Source organism: Gobio gobio (genome assembly GCF_949357685.1).
Source record: "Gobio gobio genome assembly, chromosome: 6".
In the NCBI taxonomy this organism is placed as follows: domain Eukaryota; kingdom Metazoa; phylum Chordata; class Actinopteri; order Cypriniformes; family Gobionidae; genus Gobio; species Gobio gobio.
In genome coordinates, this window is record NC_137102.1 from 21,191,142 (window position 1) to 21,217,110 (window position 25,969).

The 25,969-nt window shown below is 37.5% G+C and overlaps 1 protein-coding gene and 1 long non-coding RNA gene across 3 annotated transcripts; both read right to left on the reverse strand.

The window, feature by feature from the left end:
- Positions 1–458: 458 nt before the first annotated feature.
- dvl3a (dishevelled segment polarity protein 3a) lies at positions 459–20,997 on the reverse strand. The gene is made up of 15 exons (XM_079820351.1): positions 20,460–20,997; positions 16,758–16,827; positions 12,116–12,234; positions 11,870–11,985; positions 11,571–11,712; positions 10,433–10,526; positions 9,400–9,469; positions 9,033–9,172; positions 8,882–8,958; positions 8,737–8,804; positions 7,975–8,124; positions 6,690–6,821; positions 5,786–5,953; positions 3,922–4,140; positions 459–1,460 (listed from the first exon to the last, which is right to left on the reverse strand). Exons 1-15 carry the CDS (start codon positions 20,618–20,620, stop codon positions 1,129–1,131), a joined length of 2,058 nt encoding a protein of 685 aa, XP_079676477.1. The 5' UTR covers positions 20,621–20,997; the 3' UTR covers positions 459–1,128.
- Positions 20,998–23,332: 2,335 nt separating this feature from the next.
- LOC307127441 lies at positions 23,333–25,169 on the reverse strand. 2 transcript variants are annotated; one of them, XR_013816639.1, is made up of 5 exons: positions 25,039–25,169; positions 24,599–24,677; positions 23,926–23,985; positions 23,583–23,647; positions 23,333–23,387 (listed from the first exon to the last, which is right to left on the reverse strand). It is a non-coding gene; the product is annotated as an uncharacterized lncRNA (long non-coding RNA). The 2 variants fall into 2 exon arrangements; XR_013816640.1 differs by lacking the exons at positions 23,333–23,387; positions 23,583–23,647 and having other exon boundaries at positions 23,860–23,985.
- Positions 25,170–25,969: the final 800 nt, after the last annotated feature.

Below are 25,969 nucleotides of genomic sequence, written 5' to 3' on the forward strand. Positions count from 1 at the left end.
AGGGTTACCAGAAAGCTACAGGCAGGCGAGGTTTATCACAGTTGGAGCTGAACTCTGCAGGACTGAGGCTCTCCAGGAGCGGAGTTCACCACCCCTGCTCTATACAAATAAATGTCGCCAAAAGACCAAAGTTTTGCATCAGATAGATAAATAATTAAATACTCAAGGCAATGAAATACTCTATATTATCTTATCATATACTATATATTAGCATCCAGTGGCTACTTTTAAGGGCTTCCCCCAAAGACTGTCCCAAAACACTATGATTCAATACTTGAGAGATTACCTTTTTTAAGCCCTGAAAAACGTTGAAGGTTGGAGAACCTCCGAATATTAGCCGAAAAACAATAAAAGCAGATGTAGACGGACACACAAACCCAGAAACATCTGGATTCCAGATGAAGAGAGGCTTCACATTCCACAAGCCGAACCCATAAAACACACACAGACACATATGTACTCCAAGCATGTCACAATAAAACTATATTTATAAATTAAAAAAAGAAATCTCCTTAACATGGTACTTCAAAAAATTCTCCCAATACAATATTGCTGACAAACACTGAAAAATATATTCTCAGTAAAAACAATTTCCATGAATAATGAAATATCTGCAAGAGACATTTACTGAGAGTAAAAATGTAAAAAGGCCAAAAAAGTTAAGAACCTCCTAATATGCGCTAAAACAGGGCAGACGACAAGAGAAATTTCTCTTCAAACGTTGGCATTTATGTCCTCGGTTGGACTACATTCACCTTGAATCCTCACCCATATAGTGTTGTAACTAAATCGCATTCAATTATTGCTATTTCTCTCAAAATCTCTTTTTTTGTCCATAAGAGGAAATCTTTCCATTTTCTCCAATAACACATTTCCCAACTATTTTGAGGTGATTTTGCTCATCATTTAGTAAAAGGCTTAATCTGGTATTGGAAGCAGGAACTGATGTTTGCCTATGCTTTAGTAGACTAATTTCTAAGATCAAAGTAATGTTTGGGCTTACAAGCTATTGATTTTTAGGTCAGCACTAATCCTAATTCTAATCGTTTGCACTAATTGGCCACATTTTTTGTAATCCATAAGGCAAAAAATAGTTTGGGCACTTCTGCTTGCAACAGTCATGTAAAGTCACATGATGTCAACGAAGAACTCCCCGTTGGCTGTGTTGCACGAGCGACGGGAGCCCGTGAGTTCGGGGGGAATGTTGGTAAGAAGGCGGCCGGACGGCGACCCCGGGCCGGCTCGTGCGGATCCCTGCTTCAGGCTGTAGCTGTGAGATCGTGAGCTTCGCACGCTGCCCTCGCTGGGTGGTGCCGCCGCTGAACGCTCACTGGGGGCTCTGTCTCTACGGAAGTCAAACTCGTGCGCGTCTCCCATTTCGCTTCCGCCTCCTAACCTGAAGTCTCCAGCTGCGGTTTTCCCCTCAGTCCTGCTCCAGCTGCAGTTCGAACCGCTGCTCCCTATGGACAGCAATGTTAACTTAAGTGAGACATTACTTCATTGAATTGGGGCTGCACAATATTGGGGAAAAAAAAATGTAATTGCAGTATTTCGTTTTTCTGCCATGTTTATTGTGATATGAATACAGGAAGTTTCATCAGATGACTTGAAAAGCTCTATTTGGAAAAGAATCATAGAATGATTGGGCTGATTTTTGAGGGGAGTGCATCTGCATAGAAGAAAAAAAAGAAGCTGAAAATGTACTTTCTACTCCGAAGCATTTATGCGCAAAATTCTTTCAGGTCTGAATGATTTGAGAAAAAAAATTAGTTTTCATAGGCCATATTCACATAGTTTTTTGCCCAATTCAATAAGACTATAAAATAATAATGCTTATTACATGAACAAAAAACTAAAAAAATTTGACATATTTAAATAATAGGATTTTACTGTCAAATATATAAAAAAAATGAGTAATACAATTATTTTAATTAAAATGTATTTATTTTACTGTAAAATTACAATACTTATATGTACATCTTAATTTCATCTTTAAACAGTATGTTGGTTTCAGAGAGAAGGCACTGTATGGTCATTTACATTTCTGCAGCTCACAGCATCTCAGAATGGCGTGATTCAAAGTAAATGAACGTCACCTTGATTTTGCCAATTAAAGGACCTTTCACACTGAGCGCAACACAAGATCGTCAGATCGCATAATGATGATCTGTATAAAGAACATGCAAGAATAAATCTGTTCTCAGACCCCAGAGATAACACTCAACATCCATTTTCTTTTCTCTTCCTGAATACTTGTCTTCTGTTTACACAGGTTTATAAAACAGCGCCACCACTCTCGCACTTTTGTGCAACAGTAGCGGCTTGGGTAAGCTCAAATCTAACTGGACGGCTCGTTTTTTCACGGGGTGACGGCGGAAAAAAATCAACAGATTGGTCAGGGAAAAAAAAAAATCTTGCTTTGTTGCACAGCGATTGATCTGGTGTGAATAGCTCCAAAGGGATCTATTGTTTCGATTTAAGAACGTCATTGCAACATACATTGACACGGTTTAATTTCGCTCAGTGTGAAAGGGCATTATTATTTGTTACTGGATCAACATACTTTGTTGATCCTGGAACAACATTCCTGTCCAAATATTTAGTCCTAACCCTATCCCTACCCCTAAATACAAGGGGGGTAAGTATCATTGGGGGTACAACAGATTGTCACTGGGGCAGTACCCTTAAAAGGACATCTATGTGCCTTTTTTACTCCTAAAAAAGTCCATATTATGCCCCATTTCCACCGAAATTACCCGAAACAATTTGCACCAGGAACTTTTTTCCCCCCAGACCTGCTACTGTCTGCGTTTCCACTGCGGTCTAAAGTACCGTGAAGATTAGGCAAATTAGTCCAGAGACGTGGGACTGCGCGCGACTGTTCCTCCCAGTCCCCGACAGACAGTAATCATTTTAGTGAGACACTGTCTGCAACAATAACAAGTATGGAGGAGATGCAAGCAGCGCTGCTTTTGCTGGTTATGTATTGGTTTACTAAAGAGGTCATTAACAAAACGGCGGAAAAGAGACGAGCACTGATACTAAAGCGTATTCTGAAAGCTCGTAAAGCTAGATTCAAAATAAGACAACGTATGTTATTATCAGCTATTACGGACATTGACCGTGCGATTGCTGAGACAACGCGCTCCATAGGACAGAAAGAGCAAGACTGATATTTACTGAACGCAGAACAAACCGCGCAAAAATGCCGGTTGAAATAAAATGCTGCGTGGAGTCAACCAATCAGCATGTTCAGTGCCCAAGTCCTACCCCCGAAAGTTCCCGAACTTTTAAAAAGTACTACCTCGGGAGCAGGGCCATTTGGAGGGGGAAATATTTACCCGGAACTTAATTTAGACCCTGGTTCCTGCGGTCGAAAAACACAGAGTACCACCCCAAAGTTCCTAGTTCCTGGGGAAAGTTCCTGCGGTGGAAACGCGGCTTTAAGGTACTACTATGAGGCTTTTTGTGGTAAAAAGGTACAAAGATGTCCTTTTTAGGGTACTGCCCAGTGACAAACTGTTGTACCCCTAAAGGTACAACTTTGACACCCCTTTTCTCTGTGTGTACCCATAACTTACCCCTAAAATCTGAAGAAATTGGTAGGTGAATATCATTGATGTAGAAGCACCTAACCCTGGTTGTAAGCCTAAACTTGACAAAGTGTAAACTGCTCAAATCTAAATGGTTGCCTGAAGTGTTCTTCCAGGATTAACAAAGATGTTGATTCAGGAACATGTTGTACTCTGAGGAAACGAGCCGTTCTGAGACTCTGAAACCTGCATCATGAACATGTTTGCACTTCACTCTGAAACTGGTAGCACGTGTCCTTTTACAGTTTAACAAATTGCACTAAACCTTATCACAATAATGATTTTATTTTGATATATATATCGTGCAGCATGATTTGGAGTTACTCACCTTCGCTGTGCTGGCTGCCTGCGCTGCCTCCGCCTGCGCTGCCTCCACCTGCTTCAGAGTAGCTGTGAGCTGCATCCGGATGGGAATGGACTGCTGGGTACTGGTAAGGGAACGCGGTGGGCCAGGGAGCTTCAGCGGGATGAAGCAATGGTGCTAGAGTGTCCTGGTCAGACGCCCCGCTGGAGCCATCATGGTCATGCAGAGAGAGATGGGCCATGTCTACAACAAAACAGTCACGTTGATAGAGTGTGTCAACACAAAGCAAAACTGAATGTACAGTGAAGGTAACTTTCACTGGGACATATGGAAGTGCTGGTCCATGAATAGCTTGTTAAGCTCTGGTGAGCTTGAAATATAACTTTCCATTGTACTGACAAGCCTACACTAAACAGAGGTAGAATATTTATATAGCTACATAAACAGAAAATGACCTTTTTTATAAATTCAACATGTGGAATAATAACAACTCAAATCCAAATAGTGGTTTTAAAATCCCCTTTACAATACAATGAAAGAATGCACTTGTTTTCGTTAAATATACAATGGGGAGGTACCAAATGTAAACTGTATTATTTCATTGTGTTAAAAGATTAGCTCAGCCCAAAATTGTGACATTATTTAATATATAAGATATATTGATGTTCATCCGAATCCAAATGACTATCTTCTGTGGAGCACAAAAAGACATGTTTACAAAAATCTCTGAACAACTCTTTTCCATACAATAAATGCATATTTGAGACGCCAAGCCACGTGAATTGTGTTGCAACTTGTTTAAGGCCTGTTGAATCTGTGTCAGCAGACGGTGAGAGATCTCATTCTGATTGGCTGTTCAGTATAGAAAAACGAAAGTGACGAAAGCAAGCAAGCAACCAGTCAAGAGGGCACGCACAGAAGGCTCTTCACATTTGATATCTTCATCTTACCGGAGCATTCCAATACACAAATATTCATAACAACATGGCAGTCTTGAACAAAGAAATTGAGGACCCACTGATCAATACTAGTCATATTCACAATGGTAAGAAAGTGCTGCTTTGTTTACAGTTTGTATATCACAGTCCTACAGTGCGTCCTAAATCGCGTACTGTCTGAGTAGATTCTACATTTGAATTTAAACTTACTTTGCAACTATTAAAAACTATAGTTCTATATAGTATGAATGTGTGTAGTATGAATATAATCTGGACATACTATATTCGCCATGTTGTCATTATCATGTGACCTACCGGTGTCAGTTGCTTCGTCTCCATTCATAAATCCCCTCCCGTGGCCTCATGGGATAGTAAAGTGTCCTCTGGTTACTTTTCGCCTACAGTTTTCGAATACTATGTATTCGGACATACTACTCAGTTGGCGTACTGTTTTTTGCATGCTATATAGTAGGAAAGTAATCAATTTCAGACGAAGCGCTAGTTTCAATTTTCCTTTTTGAATGACAAATATAGACTACTGCCACCTGCTGGTATTACATGCTAGTTGACAGTTGTCTTTGCGGCGTGTTGAAGTGCAACCTTTTGACAACGTGGCGCGACACAATAGTTGGCTTTTGTCTGTGCTAATAAGCTGCAAAAAGGTCCAGACAGGATCTGGCTATGCCATATGATGACTTTGTGAGAGGATTTTAATTTAAAGCTAAAGCTGACAAGTCACATGTCGCATATTCAAACCATATGACCACTTTTACGATGCTTTTTCATTTCATGTGAGCCCATGGTCACGGTATGGTTTTATTGTCTGGCAAAAAACAGCTCAGAGATCTATATTTTATAGCCTGGTCCACAGAAGAATGAGAGACATACAGGTTTGGAACAACAGAAGGGTGAGTACATTTTTGCTAAACTGTAGTCATAAAAGTACTTACTGCCAGAAAGATCTCCAAAGATGTAGTAGCATTGCTCCGAGAAGGTGATTTTGTTGACAGTGTGGCGGATGAAGCCGGCCTTCAACAGGTTGCTGGCGTACTTGCGTGCTTCACGCCGATCTGCAAAGCCCTCCACGTGATGAAACAGCCAGTCAACCACATCAGAGCCTAAAAATCAACACATGCACCAATTATTATATACAGCGGCTCCATAAAGCAGTTTGCTAATGTTTATTTTAAAGTCCTGATAAAATGGAAGTAGCAGATCTTTTTCTTTCATATTGTGACATATATCCGGGTATGACAAATATTGTTTAAAAAAAAAAAATAATTGTCTTTCTATGCATTGGTTGTTGACCGGATTTTGAGATGTGGGTGCTGCAATATATAATAAATGCAAGCTTGCAGTTGATTGTGGAGGGACAGGCTTCAAACGGAATACTGAAAGTATTGCATTGCTTGTCTTGTTTCTATGTATACTGTAATTATTATTTATTTTATGGAATGCTGCAGTGTTTATTATAAATGATTTATCCATGCACATCATTTTTTTTTTTTCTTCTGCCCTCATAATCTTTAATCAATATCATTAACTGCTCCTCCGCATCACATCATCTCTACTGTCCCACTGGTGCGAGGGCGGGTCAATAAGGTTTCAGCAACCTGCCACTCACATGAGATCACAGCAATTAGCAAATGACAGCGATCAAATTATCCAATCAATTCCATAAGGAGAAAAAAAGTCTCTCGTTTGAAAAGCTGTTTCACTTGGAAGAATGCCACAGTAGGGAAGAAAAGACAATCAAAAAATGTGTTTCATGTTGACTTGAATTTTGGTACAGTTACAGGTACAAATATAATGATTAACTACTACAAACACATTTTAAATAAAGTGTGTCCTGACCTATGAAAGCATTGGCTATAGTGATCTTCAGCCACATTCTGTCTCGAACTTCCAGTCCTGAGTCAGGACAGGCCATTGCTTTTGCAACTGTTGCCATGTCACTGTGGACGGACAGGTGGTAGTCATCAAATCCTGCGAGGAGAACAACACACAGTTTACAAAAGCATCTGCCTGGTGGCGAGAAACCCAGACCTCCCACATTCTTTGTTGCTCGACAGTTGCTAAGGTGTTTATTTTTTTAAATGCCATACTAGCATACTCAATGTACAAACTAAACAAACAATTATATTCATTTACAATTAAATATTTTACAACATTACAACTACGTTAAATATTAAAGTTAAATATAGTTGCTAAGGTGTTGTCAATGGGATTTTTTCATCCATTTTGTAATTTGCCAGCTAGAACTAATAAGCCCGTTTACAAGAAAATTAACCGAACAACTCTCCTCAACAAGCCGCATAATTTGAGGTAACATTCATGTCTGTAACACAAATGTTGTGACGATTTACACGCCAAAATGTTGGGGTCTGTTCAAAGCCCTAAGCCTAAGTATAAGCAATAATAATAGTGACGTCTTAAAGGGATAGTTCACCCAAAAAAGAAAAGAAAATTGTTATTAAATTACTCCCCCTCATGTCAATCCAAAGCCATAAGACTTTCATTCATCTTCAGAACACAAATGAAGATCTTTTTGGTGAAATGTGAGAGCTTTCTGTCCCTCCATTGACAGTCTACACATCTGAAACTTTGACGCTTCATAAAAATAATCGTAAAACTAATCCATTTGAATTTCTGAAGAGAAACGATTGCTTTATATGATGAACAGATTTAGGTTATGGTAAATGGAAGCTTAAGCATGTTCACTTGGCGTGCAAGAACCAATGAGGTTCATTCTCGTGTTATGCAGCACGCTTGAACCAATGAGGTTCGGTTGCGCTTCTGTTTATGTTTGCAGATCAATGCTTAAATGTGAATAAAATACTAAATTAAATCTGTTCATCATATAACGTGATCAAGTCTCCTCAGAAAATTTGGACTAAACCTCTCAATTCATATGGATTCGTTTTACGACCTCTTTATGAACTTTTTGGAGCGTCAAAGTGGTGGTTGCGTATAAATCTCTCTGATTTCATCAAAAATATCTTCATTTGTGTTGGGTTTGGAACGACATGAGGGGGAGTAATTAATGACAGAATTTAAATTTTTGGGTGAACTAACCTTTTAAAGATTTCAAAGCTGTGTGCAATAACATCTGGAGGAGAGTGAACAGCAGATGTCTTACTCTCAGTCTCTGGGATGGAGCTGGAGATGGAGGAGCTGGTGGAGGTGACCGTGCTCATGGAAGGACTCATACCGTAGGGAGGATAGACACCTGTCATGGCTGCCGTATGGGACACCCAGGCTGCAGGGTCGATGGGTCGGATGGGTTCACCTGGGATAGAAGGCAACAAGTACTCAACAAAGCTATGCAGAACAGGTGAGTTTGAGTTTTCACCATTAATTTTACAAACCTCAAGAATGCAGAACTATTCAAACCTTATTGTTAAAACTACCGTAAAAATACAGTTAAAACTAATATTGTGAAATATTACATTTTAAAAACTGTTTTCTATTTGAATACATGTTAAAATGTAATTTAATTCCTGTGATGGCAAAGTTGAATTGTCAGCATCATTACTCCAGCCTTCAGTGTCACATGATCCTTCAGAAATCATTCTAATATGATGATTTAATGCTCAAAAAACATTTCTGGTATTATCAGTGATGAAAACAGTTGTCCTGCTTAATATTTTTTGTGGAAACCATGAAAATTTCAGGATTCTTTGATGACTAGAAAGTGAAAAGAAACTGCATTTATTTGAAATATAAACCTTTTGTAACATTATAAATTACTTTGTCACTTTTGATCAACTTAATGCATCCTTGCTGAATAAAAGTATTATATTAAAACAAAACAACATTTTTAAAATCTGAATCCAAACTTCTGACAGTAGTGCATATTATGTGTAAACGAGTGTGTGAGAGGGACAAATTGAACACTCACTCCTCGGCAAAGCAAAGCAACTGTTAGGGTTTGGGTCCCAGCATTTGGCCACAGTAAGCGACACGGGTCTGCAAAAAAAGTGCAGTTGTTAACACTTTTGTTGGTCAGCTAAACATGAATGAGAATGTTTTGTAATGTGACTCACCCAGGCTTATGTACAATCTCCCTCAGCACTCGTACGGCATCATCGTTGCACATGTTCTCAAAGTTGATGTCATTCACCTATCAGAGGAAACGGTGATATGAACTGATACAACCAGATTCCTAACCTAAATAAGTCTTCATCCAATTCTCACCTGCAGCAGCATGTCACCAGGCTCGATCCGCCCATCGGCCGCCACTGCTCCGCCTTTCATTATGGACCCGATGTAGATGCCCCCATCGCCTCGCTCGTTACTCTGACCAACGATACTGATGCCCAGGAAGTTATACTTCTCTAAATGAGTTAAAGCGAGAGAGGGTTCAGGCAACTAGTTGACTTTAATAATTTGTAGTTTTGCACATCTGTAATAACATAGTCTTTGGGCAGGAAATATGTATTTGCTTAGTAAAATAATGAAAGAAAATATATGCCCTTAATATTTTTAAGGTGCTCGAGGCTGCTGTATTGTGAATACCTTCAGTTGAATTAAAAAGCAACAAAACCATATAATGCAGACTCACCCATATTTAAAGTGACAGTGATGATATTCAGCGACATAGTGGAGTCAGTGATGCTACTGAAAGAGGAAGACTGAGGAGAGAGAAATATTTTAAGGAGTTTTAAAATATGTTTTATATGCTATTTGACACTTAACTCTTTGCCAGTCAGCGTTTGTTTTTTTAAATGTTGCTAGCCAACGCCAGGATTTTTGGTTTTTATTTTTTAATCAACATTTTCATAAAACTTTCATGGCCCATCTGAACATGCAACATGAACATAATAATAAATTATTCTAGCTTTTCGTTTTTGCATTCTTTCATTAAACAAAAACATTTTAAAGAAAAGCTGAGGAAATTGCGTTTTGAGTCCAGCTGTTCAAAGCTTGAACAGTCCTACTCTTCCTGGGTCGACATTTCATTCGGTAAGTTTTGATTTTTTAAGGGGTCATCGATACCCAATTATCCCAAGTTGGTATGTTTCTTAACATCATCATTCGTCACTATGTAAAGTCTGTGACATCCTTTGGTTAAAATTCCTCAATGTTTGTGTAAACACCCTTTTTACCTCCACAAAAACAGCTCTGTTCACAGCGACCCGTTTCGGTGCATGTCTTTTTAAATCATAATGAGCTACTGCTGCCTTGGCGGACAGTATACAACTGGCTGAGGGCGGAAATATGCTAATATGGGACACTGGGACAGTCCGTCAGAGGTCATGGGCGGAGCATGAGCAATGACATAATATGGCTCAGAAATTTAAAACGGCTTGATTATTGAGTGTGTTCAAACTTTTTGAGGATTAAAAAAAAGGAGTGCATTTTTTTCATGCAAAATTCACATATAAATGTGAATTTTGCATCTGATGACCCCCTTAACAGTTTTGATGGCAGCGTTATTTTACATGTGCATAAGCAATGTTTTTATCGCTAGTTTCTTCTTCGCCTGTGTTTTGATATGCAGATTCTCTTTTTCATAAGATGCGCCCCCTACCAACAGTGAAAACATGGATTGCCAATGGCAGGGAAAGAGTTAAGAGCTCTGTCCACTGTCTCACCCTCTCCATTTGCTGGGCTTTGGGTCTACGCCTCCGCCGGCGATGTCGTCTCATTAGCCTGGATGAGCCACTTTGCTCCGTAACACTGCTAAAACTGAGAAACAAGTGTCACAGAGATTACATGAGCATTTCATTTTGTTTTGAGTCAAAGAGAATGTGAAACATTATTGATTATTTAGGATAAAAAGATACTAAGGAACTGCAAAGACTATGAAGCATTAGTTTATTCACCCTCGTCTTTCCTAGACATTTGTTAATCTTCAAAACACAAATGAAGATATTTTTAATGAAACCTGAGAGATTTCTATGACTCCATTGAAAGTCCACCAAATATTTGAAAACCTCAAAAATATCCATAAAGGGACTGTAAAAGTAATCCATATGAATTGAGCAGTTTAATCCAATTCTTTTGAAGAAGAGAGTTGCTTTATATGATAAACAGCTTCATGTAGGCTTTTATTCATATATAAATATAGATCAACATGCATATATAAAGCACATCAATTATGTTAAATGGAAGCTCAAACATGATTGCTTGAAAACTGTTGAGTTTTTTTTCTACTTGTCAAGCAAGCCAGTGTTATTTTAGATTTATTAATACTTTATGTAAAGATTTCAGTTTTATTTTATTTTAGCTTTAATTAAATTACCAAAAAGCTATGATGTGCATTTTATGCTGTCCAAACATGTTTTGTACAAGGTTTGTTGATTAAAAGAATAACTTAGTTGACGTTTATCATATTTTATGTTATTAGTTGGAATCTCTCAATCTTTCATTAAAAATATTGAGGATGAATGAAAGTCTTAGAGGTTTGAAATGACATGATGTGTGGTTAAATGATACACTAAAGATATTTTTTGAATCTCAAAATGTTATTATTATTAAAAGTACATTTATTACCACAAAACAACCACTCCAGCTGCTTTTGAGAAAGAACCAGCTTTCAATTCCGAACCCCTCACCACCAATAATCTACATTTACTTTAAACAATTTCCCAAATTTACACAAACTATATTTATGATTGCCCACATTTGCTTGTCAAAGTGCTCAAGTCTGAGCTCTGAAAAAACATTGGGGCTCGCAGTGATCATATTGAGCGCACTGATTTGGGAACAAACAAATGCTGTGAGACTCACCGGCTGGTGGAGCCGTCATCCGAGTCAAAACAGCTGCTTGATTCCAGTTCACTGCTCATGAGGGAAGAACGGCTGTCACAGATGTCATAACCTCCCAGATCCATACCTCTGCCTCCCCGTGAGTAGCCATTCTGCTTTCCTCCTACAGAGACAAACATGAATCATCACTGTGTTGATTTGTGTTTAATTGTTCAAATTCATAAATACGAATAATTATTACTTTTACTGATACAAACCATGGCATGTCTCACAAAGCATCATAAGACGTGGTGAGAAATGAGGACGGTGAGGTGACATACCAGAGTGCTCATGTGAATGTTTCCTGCGCGATCTGTCCCTCTCCCTCCGGTGTGACACCACTGAATCCGTCTCCGTCTCATCATCCACACCATGCCGGCTGCCTGCAGCCTTTGGACTGTGAGGGAGAGAAGGTTAAAGATTACAGAAACAAAAAGACTGTGAGAAAATGTTCCTTATTTTGAGTTTTACTGCCAACTTGTTATATGATCTGATCATTTGTACAACACAAGGAAAACAAAACTTACTGGAAGGACGGGGGTCTGGAATCTCCAATGCCTTGGCTTCTCTCGTAAGATGGCGGCTGCTCGGACTGACTCTCTACCACTGAACATCCATCTGAGTGGGAGCCGTCTGATGACACCAGCTTATTAACACACAAAAGAAGTTCACTGTAACCTGAAATGGTTATGCATGAACTAATACATGGTTAAACATGGTTTCTGTTGATCAGAATTGCTTTTAATGGGGCTCAACAATGTTGGGTCCTATCTCACATCCTCCTGTACTCTCAATATAAAAACATATTACAATACCCTAAACTTCATATATGGCTTATAATATGGTTCCAGATCCCAAGAGAACTTTTACTATGACTGGACAAGCAACTTTAAAAAACAAAAAAAAAAAAACAAGAAGAGCAATAAGAACAGCAAATTGAAATGAATGAAAAGTTGAAAAGGAAAGAAAAAGCTTTTTTAAAATCTAGTTTTGAAGCCATGTGCCAAGACCTTAGTGTATTCTTTGTATTAATTTTTTATACAATTTCCAACAAAACGTTTAAAAAGAATGACTCTAAAAATGACAGGTGGGCATGTTGCCATTCAAGGATAATTCCACCATTTTGCTATGGATACGCTTGAGTGAAATACGGCCTCTTGCTTTAGTAGGAAATACTTCTTAGCAACCGTTTATTCATAATGGTGTTGACTTCAAGAATTCAAAGGATAAACGTTTAGCAGGAGTGAGTTATTTTTTGTTTCTAGTAAAGAATCCAGCGCGTTGTAGGGCGGGCTAAAAGCTCAGAATCATAAATATGGAGAGAACGCTGCAACAGAAAATCAGAAAAATCAGTGGCACAGACAAGAACATCAGCTGCATGTTCTCGCTCTTTTCTCTCCAGCGGCGAAGTGACACACACCCGCCTCCTCTCACTTGCTTCCGAATAGTTATATTGTGCATAATTTTACTAATTCCCGCATGTTTCGCGCTCGCACCACTGCTCTATACAAGTGGAGCGCACAAGCCGCCCCTCGTTCTCAAACAGCCTGTCGCGATAGTCAATAAATCAATTAATCGCACAATAAAAAAAATTGCGATAATTTCCAGCGTCCGTTTTTATATCCATTTTTTGCCAAGCGTTACATTATATGAACACGCTCTTATACATTAGAGCTGCAACTAACGATTATTTTTTCTGTCGACTAATCTAACGATTATTTTTTCGATTAGTCGACTAATCTAACGATTATTTTTCCAGATTTATCTTATTATTCTTTTTTACTGATTATTGTATTTCAAAGAGGGTAGTGAATTTGTATATTATTTTAACATGAAATCAATGAATGATGACAATATTAATTGTATTTCAGGAAGGGTAGTGTACATAGTGTGCCATTTTATAATGAAATATATGAACAAAAGAAGCTTTTTAAACATAATATATAATGATACTATTCATCATAAAATGTATACAGAGTAGGCCTAATTAGGAAAAGTTGTTTACTATAGTAGTTGAGTATGATTTACTTATTGATTTGTGTCAATAGTAAACGAAAATGCACTTGTATTTATCTGCAAAAGGTTCACATACAGGAGCTTTCAGCATAGTGTTAATGTATAACTAGTCGTCTATTTTGAAGATACATGTGCATAAACAACGACTAAAGCTGCCAGAAGTTTTTGCCCAAACTTCAAAGACACATTTAAATTATTAAAGCTAGAGGCATATCTTAACTTTAATGTTACTTTAATCATGTAAACTACCTATATACAACAAGTTATTATGCATATGTGTTTGGGACAGAGCGGAACCAGGTCGCATTAACAGCAGATATATGCAGCCCATAATAAATAAAAGCACGAGACGTACTGGGGTCGGAGAAGAACCCAGGAAAATGTGACCGTCTGTTGCAATACACGCACCACGGTTCAGCTGCGCGAGAGAACCATGGAGAGAACACTGGCAGCAGGGTTGCCAGGTTTACACAACAAAACCCACCCATTCGTTACTCAAAACTAGCCCAAAACAAGCCCAATCGCGTTTCGGGGAGGTTCTCTGGTAAACATCGCGTTCGGGGGGTTAAATATGTGTTTTTTTGCTTCAACCCGCGGACATAAGACACAGCCCGCGGCAACAGTGTAGAAGTAGCCCAATTCCGCGGAAAAAAGCGGACTTGGCAACACTGACTGCAGTGTGAAAGCTCCCGCTCTCCACGCGCACAGCTTCTGCTCTGCCACCGCGCGCAGTGTGAAACCGGCGTTACAGAGCGAACAAAGCACAGTTTTATTCGGCTTCTGTTTAAAGTACTCCCACACTTTTGAATGTCGCGGTCTGGCTTTATATGATAAATGATCATTTTCACTATGCCCGGGAGCAGAAGCCGCCATTATTCTAGATCTTCTGTTTCATTCTAGAACGTAAATAATGTGCCGCCGACGCGTCGACGCATTTCACGCACGTCGACGTATTTTCGTAGTCGACGTCATCGACGACGTCGACGCGTCGTTGCAGCCCTATTATACATGTAAATGCTTCTAAGCGCGACAAGACACAAGAGAATGCGCTGTATGTCAATGTCCTGTCTGTGTGGCTGCGTCTCATGTCAGCTAATCGAGGGACACTCACGCGCACGCACACACAACGCAGTCTCCTGCTCCCATCAAGTTCTCTTTTGCACATGAACAAACAAGAACAACAACACAGAGAATTTTGAGTATTCTCATATTAGGAGTCTTAAATTAGTTAAATAACATCTTAAATGAACTTAAAGAGTTGTGAGGAAATGAGATGACGCGGATCTCACGCGCTGTCCCGTGCATGTTCGGCTGCGGCCGTTCTTAAAGTGACAGGAGCACTGATGATGCCTGTCATTAATGTTCATCAAAGAACAACGGGAACACAGAGAAAATTGTAGCTTTAATGATGATTAATCTATATTTCATTTATTATTTATGCAGTTAAGAAAGGTGTTTGATAACTATTACATTTCTGTATATGTCTAACAGGGAAGGCACAGGTAAAAATAACATTTATTATAATGGGTTTAAATTGTAAAGATTGTTATTAGTTCACTTAAATTAAAAGTAGTTTTTTTAAAGCCTAATAAATGTTGAAATTGGTAGCTTTCAGTTATACTGTAATGTAACGTCATTAATGTTTCATAGAGACATCAGTGACTGGCCTTCATTCATAAAAACATGAAAATACAACACATATTTAAAATATACAGTCAATATATTGTTTCTACATTAATTTGGAGAGTAACTGAAATTATTACAATATCAAAACATTAAAAACATATTAATCGTGATTAATTACAGAAAAAAAATGCAATTAATTAGTAAATTTTTTTAATCGATTCCCAGCACTACCTAAAACACAATCATCCGTTGCAGTTTTCCCAGTTTTTCCAAGTGCATTTTTTCTGTTTTGGTTGTTTTGTTCATTTATTGTGGATATTTAAAATGCTTTCCGTTTTCAGTGTTAAATAGTCTTTAGAAATAAAGGTTTATTGATCTTTGAAAAGGTGTACCTGCATTATTATGCCATTATCATTATTTTAGATGAAAATGGTGTCAGAACAACAATATTATCGTTTATCGCAATAATTTCTTGGCCAATTTATCGTCCAGCAAAATTTGTTATCGTGACTAGCTTACTGCTCTTAAACTGAATAATTATTATTTTGACTGTAAGCATTAATCTGTATTTAATTTTTATAATGTAGACTATCCAGTTTTATTTTACATTTGATAACTTTAATTTCTATAGCATTTCTTATCTGAATAATTTTAAAGAGTAGACAATACAATTTCAGTGATAAATCTACTTTTAAAACAACTGTTCTGTTAATAACCCTCTGTCGATCCGACTGTCCGGCGAGGATACAAAAATGCGGAAGAATAATCTGTAGTTTTCACTAAAGCCCTGGAGCTGTCTAACACGTAATCCGGCGGACTTTTGCTGAATTTCTCGACCCGGGTTTGTTTGTTTGGTTTTAATGCAATGCCAGAAAAAAATGTATGGTAAAACTATATCAGGTTTTTACAATGTAATTAATCTATATGTGGTTTAACTTTGTTAAAAACTTCTTCAAAAGAGTTAACTGAATAAAAAAGGATTCTCACAGGGTTAAAACCAGCATAATCTAATAAAACATACTTCAATTATAAAGAGTTTGGACAGAAAGAACATGTCGGTGGATCTTCTCCTAGTATTAAAAACGTGTGTGTCATCCTGGAATGGCCTATTCTGCAACGGGTATAAACAATCTGGTCCCATAGGTTTGAGATTTGATAGAATCTTTCTAAAATTGAGGCTAATTTCATGAAGTTTTCTCGGTCCAGATAACAGAGAATACTACCGACATTGTAACAGTACAAAACGTGTTGAAAATCAGTGAATTTACACTTAAAATATAAATGAGAAGCTCATAAAACAAAGCCATTGCAGCATTCAAAAGTCTTTGATTAGCTGCAGACACTGAGGTGAACCTTAAGCAGGAATGACTGGCAGACTCTTTGAAAAATACAAATACAGCAGTGTCAGCACTCAAGAGGACCGGGAATGGGCAGAATTAAAAGGCTGATCTATTATGCAAGGAGCACCAGGGAATTAAGATGTAGGGCTGGGCTGGATGGGATGTGTGTGTGCGCTTCTGTTCTCACCCAGCAAATCACACGGCCATTGTAACAGGGAAGCTTTGCATTGTCGTCTGTGATTTCCTCCTTGACCACCCTGCAGAAACACAAGAAACAGAGAAAAACAATCAGAACAGACATGTCTTATTTTCCAACCACAGTCTGTGTGTGAAGTGTAAGAAAGGAAGATCAGCTTTAGAGATCCCCAGAGTGTCTGGGAATAAATTAGAATACATAAATGAGACAATGCCATTAGATGAAAGAAAGGACGGGTTGGATCAGAAACGCATAAATCAGATAAGCATGCACACACACGTGCTCACAGAACACACAAAGGACTGAACACATGGAAGAGCTGAGGGGAGACTCCACCAGATAACTCATGAATTCAAACTTATTTCAGATGTACAATGATATTTACCACTAGAATGTTGCGTTTGCAAACCTGTATAAAAAAAACCTGCTTGCAAATGCTCATATGTAAAACAAGTACAAGCTCACATTATGCTCACAACCAACAAGATTGTAATGCAACATCCAAATCAAAACAATAATAATTTAGACTCGCCCAGCAATGCCTGAATTGAAAAGCTTATTTACATCACACTTATTTGTGTAAAATAAAACATTCTGAAATGTCGAGCCAACATCTCGAGCATAACCAGATACATTTATAAACACTAAAGTAATTTTCTTAACTTTTGCATTGTTTTCCAGGGCAGATTTTCCCTAAAAGGTCTCTATGATCAACTACGCTCTCAATGCTTTTGAGAGAAACAGCCCTGGTCGGAAATAAATAATAAATCACAATTTTAACATTCCCTTCCAGGATTTCTGTGATTGTGGAAACAGCCCAAAGCTTTTTGTTTTATTTGAGTAGTTATTGCATAATTTCAAGCTTTTAATTACATTTTTAGGAATCTATTAAGGAAAGTACATATCTGCCCTGTAACTGGTTCCTTTAACTTTAACATATTCAAAAGCACCATGTAGATATTTTCATGTAGACTTTTATTCAGCAAGGAAGCATTAAATTGATCAAAACTAACAAAGGATTTTTACATTGACACAAAAGATTTCTATTTCAAAAAAATGCTGTTGTTTTGAACTTTCTATTCATCAAAGAATCTTCAAAAATGTATCAGTTTCTACAAAAAAGCACAGCGGTTTAATACACTGATAATGTTTCTTGAGCAGCAAATCATCATATTAGAATGATTTCTGAAGGATCATGTGACACTGAAGACTGGACTAATGATGCTGAAAATTCAGCTTTGAATCACAAGAATAAATTACACTTTAAAATATATTCAAAATGGAAAACCTTGATTTAAAGTGCAATGATATTCACAGTATTACGGTTTTTTTCCCTGTATTTTTTAATCAAATAAAGGCAAACTTTCCAATGCTATAGTGTATAGTTACTACTAATAATATAATTCATATGTATAATTGTATTAGAGTGTCACAGCACAAGACAAACATCTTCTACAAACTGTGGGACGAATCAAAATGATTTTTACAGATGCTTAACATTTTAAATCCAGACTTTTTCTTAATGATATACTACCCCTTTGTAACAAACTTGTTTTGATGTGCACACAGCACAAATCTTTCATTCATTCACAAACCCTCCAATCCAATAACAGCATTTACAAATGTGTAAAAAGACCCTTTGTTGCGTTGACACTGACAGACATATAAAACATCAATAAAGACAGATTCAATTGAGCTATTCCTTTCCATTTGGCAGAAATCGGAGCCTGCCCTTCAACAACGAACATCTTTAAGCTTTTAATGAACTTTTTTGAAGGGGAGTTAAAGGGAGGGGAATGGGACGATCAAACTACAACATATTTCACTGGAAAAGGTTGTAAAGCTGCCAGTGCTGAAGCGATCAGGGCATTCCACAGTGACTGCCTGCAGTTGTTCCAAGTCAACATTCTTTCGCCTAATGAAACAGACAGACAGGACAAGAACACTAGCCAGCAATACAAATGTGACTGATTCACAAGCTAGTTTAAAGACCCAGGCAACACTTTACATAATGCTTAACAGACAGAATTCATGCACTTATAAATCTGGACACAAAAAATAATGAAGCAAAGTTTCAATCACTTCAACGTACATAAACAGGTGATCTGTTAAGCAGTATATATTGTACTAATGCCTGAGATATAAAGAAAATGTCCAAAAGTTTCAGACAACCTGAAATCCCATATCTATTGATCAATTAAAGGGATAGTCATTCCAACAACGACTTTATTCAACAATCTCTTCCCTTCTCTAAGGGGGGGGGGGGGGGGGGGCGCTTTTTGCGCACAAAAAGTATTCTAGTCACATGGACGATTCTAACTACTTTTTACTACCTTTCTGGGCCTTGAAAGTGGTAATTAAATTGCTGTTTATGGAGGGGTCAGGGAGCTCTCAGATTTCATCAAAAATATATTTTATTTGTGTTCTGAAGATCAAGGTCTTACGGGTTTGAGGGACATAAGGGTGAGTAATTGACAGAATTTTCATTTTTGGGTGAACTAAATCTTAAACTTCCATGGCCGTGAATATTGAAAAAATATTTTATTTAGAAATCATTTTAGAGCTATTGCTGGCCAAATTTGAACTGATATATTGAATGATCATACTGCAATATACATGTCTCCAATAAGACATTTCACACACAGCCTGGCAACTTGTGGCAAGCAAGTTTTACCAAGTGCTCACAAAAGGAAATATATAATAATAATAATTTCCCGGCCTGTACATCACTTTTATTTTACCATTCTGCCAACACCAGTTGAACAGATCCAAATATGATGTGTAGTGTACAAGGCCTGCTTTTTGGTGACGATGTTAATGACGGCCCATATAAGAGGTCAAAGAGTTCATAGCAACTCCAAAGGCTTTTTAAGTATGGAAACGTTGAGAAAAGTGTGCCAATGGCTAACTGCCAACTCCAAGACACAAATAAAAGCAGTTAAAAGTACCCAAAATTACACATAAACGCACCTCGAATGGTTAAAAAAAGTAATTTGGGGTACGCTCGGGTTTGGGGGGGACATATGGCCGTTGAACCGCGCATGCGCACTGCACATGCAAACAGATTCCACTGTACTTTTCTGATGTGCTTTTGATTCGGGGTGGAAAATTCCTCAAAGTGTTAGTTAAACGGGTTAGTTTCGGCGATACTCGATCTTAAATGTTCTGACACGAAGGTGCTTTGTGGGGAAAAAAGAAAATACTTTAGGAACCGGATCGGAGCACAATAAGCGTAAAGAAGAAACCCCAAAACCACGAGTGCTTTTTGTGTAGTCATGGTAATTTAGACTGACGCTGGTGAAACATTTAAGGACTGCTACTGAACAACTACCTCCTCTCCTGGGATACTTTTACTGTGCTCTCCAACCATTCACATAACTAACTACACCCAAGCTCGTGCCGTCAGGCCAAAAGCCATATTTGAGTGTATTCCCGTCTTAAAATGGATGCCGTCGTCAAATGAACAGGACCTAACACTCACCCCTGCTGAACTCCGCGCACACACACTGTACATTTGACTCCTTTCACACAGAAAGCAAACACAACTAATATGGTATATCAGTTCTCTGAGGGATCATGGCAGTTGATCCGTGATCCAAACAAGAGGAGAAAGCGTGTGAAGAGCTGGAATTGTACGTTAAACCCGAGAAAACATGCACAAGAGCTAAGAAAACTAATGTACTGTAGGCTCACCCAAAGTCATCGTCCATAGATTTAAAGAAAAACTTGTAGTTTGGTTTCTTGAGAGCATTTTTCAGGTCCAAAAGAGTGACCCTTTCGGCAGGGATGGGCAGTTTGACCAGGTATGGAGTTTCCTGGTCGTCGAGATGGTAGATAACTTTAGTCTCCCCCATTGCAGACCGCTGGGGAGAAGTGAACGGCGGTCATCCAGCGCAGGGGCTCCCCCGGTGCCCCTCCAGAATGGGCTTTTGCTCGCTTTCACCCGCCAGTTGACTTTTTTGCTAATCCCGTTCTTTCTTTCTTTCTTTGCTTCCTTGCCTTCCTCCGGAGTTCCCAGGAATCTTCTGTATCAGAGCAAATATTCCATGAGCTGACTGGTTTAAAGGGCGATTACTGATCCATACTCTTATTTCACTCCATCCCGCCTGTTGAGAACAGTGAATAATCCGTGAAATGTGTGATAAAGTGGATTATTTTGGCCAGGAATGCCGTGGCTACTCGGAGAGCTTCCCTGTGCTCTCCTTACAGAGGGTTTTGTATTGCTTTCATTGACGCCGACTGCCCGGGGAAACGTGCTCCTCCTAGCGGAGAGGGGTGGTAGGTGTGAAAACAGTTACGTGGGGTCATTCTACTGAACGGATGCCATTTGGAGAGAAACCAGAATACGCCTAATTATATTTCTGGATGTCTAATATTGACTGGAATTGCATACACACAGCCATAAAAAATGACTTGTGTTCAGCTAGCTGTGTCACTGAAGCACATTTGAAATATTTACATTCTAAATAAAAATTTAGAACATAATGCATGTTTTTTTTAATACAAATAATAATAATTATTACTGCATTATCTCATTCTAAAGTTTTATTTTTGCTGCAATTTTTTGTTATTAATCTTTGTTACTGTTAGTTAATAAAAATACAGCTGTGCATTTTTTGTTTATGTTAGTTCACAGTGCATTAACTAATGCTGACAAAAATAACTTTTGATTTTAATAATGTATTAGTAAATGTTGAATTTAACATTAATTAAGATGAATAAATGCTACAGAATTATAGTTAATTGTTATTTCATGTTAACTTATGAAACCTTATTGTAAAATGTTACCAAAATATGCACTAATACAAGAGGGTTAATATTTCAATGTATTTAAAAATGTGTATTATATTAATTCATTATTATATATTTTTATTTCAATATTTTAAATATTATAGTGAATTTTGTTTAATGAAAACAAAATATGTGGAGATAAAAGCTAGTATTTTGTCTTAATTCTTTCTCCCCCCTATTTATATCTCCACAATCTACCACATCTGTTGATAAAAAAGTGTTGTCTCTTGAAACCTGTATATCACATTAAAGTGGGTTAGATAAAATTAGAGAAAATACAACCACTTGACCTGGTTTATAATTGCTGTGGTTTGCAGGCAGATTAGTCTTTGATGTATCATATTTTAACACTGTGTAGTCACAGGGTGATCAGGGAAATGCTCATAGTCATTAGTCACATGAAATATCAACTCCCAGAATTTTTAAATGGCACTTTTTTAAATAATTCATAGTTTACAGTGTATAATGTAAATTTAAATGTAGCAAGAAAAAGCAGGTGTAAACTACATATCGTACATGTTGAAGCAGTGTGGTAATAAGTGTGTCAGATGCTTTGAGTTTAAAGTTGTCAGTGGCTCAACTAATATTGATTGAAAAGGGAATATTTCAAATTTCTCTGAAACCTAAATGGTTAGAACGTGGAATAATGCGTTTGTTCGCTAAAATATTATAATTTTTATTAAAGAATTGAACTGTCTCTAAGGGGCCATTAACGTGACGCCATTTTCAACTAAAAACAGAAAACGTATGCATTTTAGCAGTTACAACAGCGTTTTGGGGGCCTGAAACTGGTTTCAAAGTGTGAGTTTTTAAAAACAATACGGTTATCGCCTCGGTGTAAACTACAAAAACGTACATTTGTGAAAACAGTGACGTCACATGCATGCTTATTACATGGTCAGCCTATAAGTGTGCAAGTGACATTGCCAACTACTGGCCTGGAAGCGTAATACAGCGTTTAGTAGCTTTCGTAGAGCCGCGTTAACGGGGAACATTTTGACAATGTTGCTGTATGAATTTTTTTTTTTTGCAGTTGCAGTCGTGTAAACATACTCTAAAGGTGACAATGAAAATTGTTTCACATCATCTATGTGAATTATACATTTTACTTAGTCTATACATTCTTGTGCACAACTCAAATGTTTGCATTGCAAATCTAAATCACTCTGGTTACCAAAAATAATTCCCCTATCTTTGGAAGTCATTTCTATGATTCTGCAGACATCATGAGGCATTTATTTTTTACTAATTTCTAGTTGCCCTAGAGGACAAGATCGGTCAAATGTGGCACGACTTTGGGGCTGTTAACACAACCTAAACCTTAAACTTAAGGTTTTTGGTCGGTCAGTCACACGAAAGCAGCGTTTTGGGCGCTTGAAAACAAACTTTGTTAGAAAACTATACCGTTAACATCTGTGTAAAGTACAAAAACGTGAATTTGTGAAAATGGTGACATCATGCACATGCGTATTAAATGTTCATTCTATAGACATGTAGTGTTTTCTTATAAAGTGGCATCGCCAACTACTGGCCTGGCAACAGAATACAGCATTAACTGTTTTCAGGGATCCATGTGAACATGGATCATTTTGTACATGAAAAGCGCAACCAAAAAAAAAAACGTTTTTAGTATATTGTCATGTAAACGTACCCTTAGTCTACTCTACTATGCGGAAATAGCAAGTTGAAAAGCATTTGAGCCATATGCTTTTCTGTGTACCACAAAATATTCAAAAAAAATTTTTTATAAACAACAACACAAACAACAAAATGTTAAGCAGAAGGTTTTATTTATTGATGTAGTGCAGATACACCTGCAGAAAACAGCATCTGGAAGAGAATCAGAAACCATTAATCCACAGAAGAAAAACAGCATGAACATGAAAATCTTGCAGCATTCATGTGTAGTTCTATACTACAACAGCAGTAAACAAATTAAATTTACACTGAGCCTTTTACCATATAAAATGATTACAAAGCAGGGAAGAAATCAAGCTTGTAATGGAGTCAGTTAATAAAACTCACCTCACATACTACTAGTCCTTGAATGCTGGGTAATTTTCCTCCACTAGACAGGAGAAATGTAAACCCTTTATAATAGACAGGATTGAAATGATTAGCATTACACTTTGCATTTATGAACAGACTTATGGATTATACATGATCAGTGCATTATCAATGTAAATGTCCATAAAATGAACTTTGAAAGGCATAGATATAAACACCTTTCAGCAGCCACTTTGGGTTTTAATGTCTGCCCTATTTGACACCACATTCATCTGACAGAAATGAACAGGTAACACTTTAAGGCATGATTCTTCATTCAAACATTTTTATTTAAAAAAAAAAAAAGTTCATAGCTGCATACCAAATCATGCAAACCTGCCCATGTTGCTGTAGCAGCCTTTCACCACATTTGGCGGTTCACCTGAAATAATAGAATATGATTGTCAAAGCATGAATGCATTAGATCAGATCATGAATATAGCTCGTTGTGAATGTTGTTCTTGTCATAGCACAAGCGAGGAACAAGTGTGTCCTCTCATAAATTTGGCTATTTCAAGATTTACTGTGTGCCTTAGTTGACACCACATTCATCAATGTGAAAATGAATGGGCAACACAAAGGCGAGACTCTTCAAAAAGCATAGAGAACTATACAAAAACTCATAGGAATAGTTCACCAAAAATGGAAAATTCTGTCATTTACTCAGCTTCAATTTGTTCTAAACCTGTACAAGTTTCTTTCTTCTGCTGTAGTTCCATAGCATTTTTTCCTCAATACTATGGAAGTCTATGGCCCCATCAACTGTTTGATTACAAACATTCTTTAAAATGTTCTATTGTGTTCTGCAGAAGAAATAAATTCATACAGGTTTGGAACAACTTGAAGACGAGTAGATGACAATTAAAATTTTTGGGTGAACTATCCCTTTAAAATATTACTTTAACAATAAATGTATATACGAAATCTGATGTAATTTAACTACTCACGTGGAGCAGTCTAAAATACCACTTTATATGAAAATGTAAAAATCCTACCTGGAGTTCAAATGCAGTTGCTCCTGGCCCTCATGGTGTCAACACGTGACGGTTACACGGGCCATGTTTCAATGTATTGCTGGGAAAAAAAAGAAAAAAAAAGAGACAAACAATTAAATACACTTGCATAAACTACCACAACAAAATTGAAAGAAAAAAAAAAAATCAAACTCCAGTGACGACCTACGTTCAGTTAGATATTTTAATTGGATGGTTACAACTGCTCAAAGGCCACAGGAAAAAAAATTTCTCTAAATGTGACAATAGATCTCAACTGAGAAGGAACTAAAATAAACAGGGAATAATTTAAGAACGACGCACGTGCGACAAACAGTCACCAAGCTATTCTACACAAGGAAATTTTGCTTTTCATAATCGCAATACTAAAGTAAACATTTACTATAAAGACTGCACGTATACAAATTCCATTTACTGCTTACCCGCATACTTTAATCTCGCAATGAAACCTCCACTTTAAGAGCGCAAAATGACACTCATCTTCACTTTATCATCTCCACGTGGACAATCAACCAGAAAAGCCCTTCGGTTCGGAAGAATAAAAAAAAGGACCCAGAGTGTAGGCGACTATGAAACTGCCTGAGTGAAATAGTTTCCTCAGTCAACCTACACAAAAATTCAAAATTGGACACACACACTCATTGTTTATTATTACTGTTTTCAAAATCTTAAAAATAATAAAATTGTCTAGATTGCAGCTCTGCGCACTGTTCCCTCTCTCAAAGAACATCATGAGGCCCATCCTGGATAATAAATAAATCCTGGATAATAAAGTGTAACCCATTAAAAAATGTGTTAAATAATTGTTTTTATTAATTTCATAATTGTGTGTGTGTGTGTGTGTGTGTGTGTGTGTGTGTGTGTGTGTGTGTGTGTGTGTGTGTGTGTGTGTGTGTGTGTGTGTGTGTGTGTGTGTTAGCTTTCAACCAGGGGGTTACTGAAGGAAGACCACTGAGAAGATAATGATATAATTTGCTAAATTTTGCTAATCAATAAAGAATTTCCTTAAACTATTTAAAATGAGATTCTTACTATATAAATAATCATTAAAGGGTTGTATGAAAATATTAACTATCCTCATGAGTCATGACGCAGCGGATAAAAAAAAAAAACATCTTGAGAAATGTCTTCTCAGTGGAGGTCGTTGGCTTTTTGTTGTGAAAGAAAGTCATACAGGTGGAACGGCAAGAGTAAATCATGACTATTTTTGGCTGAATTATCCCTTTAAATAAAAATGGTAAAGCATTATATAAAGTTACTAAGAAAATCTAGTAACTTTACCTTGGCTTTTTGTATTGCTGTACCGAGGTCCAAAACCTGTTTTAGGTCAATGAGAGTCATAAAGAAAATAGT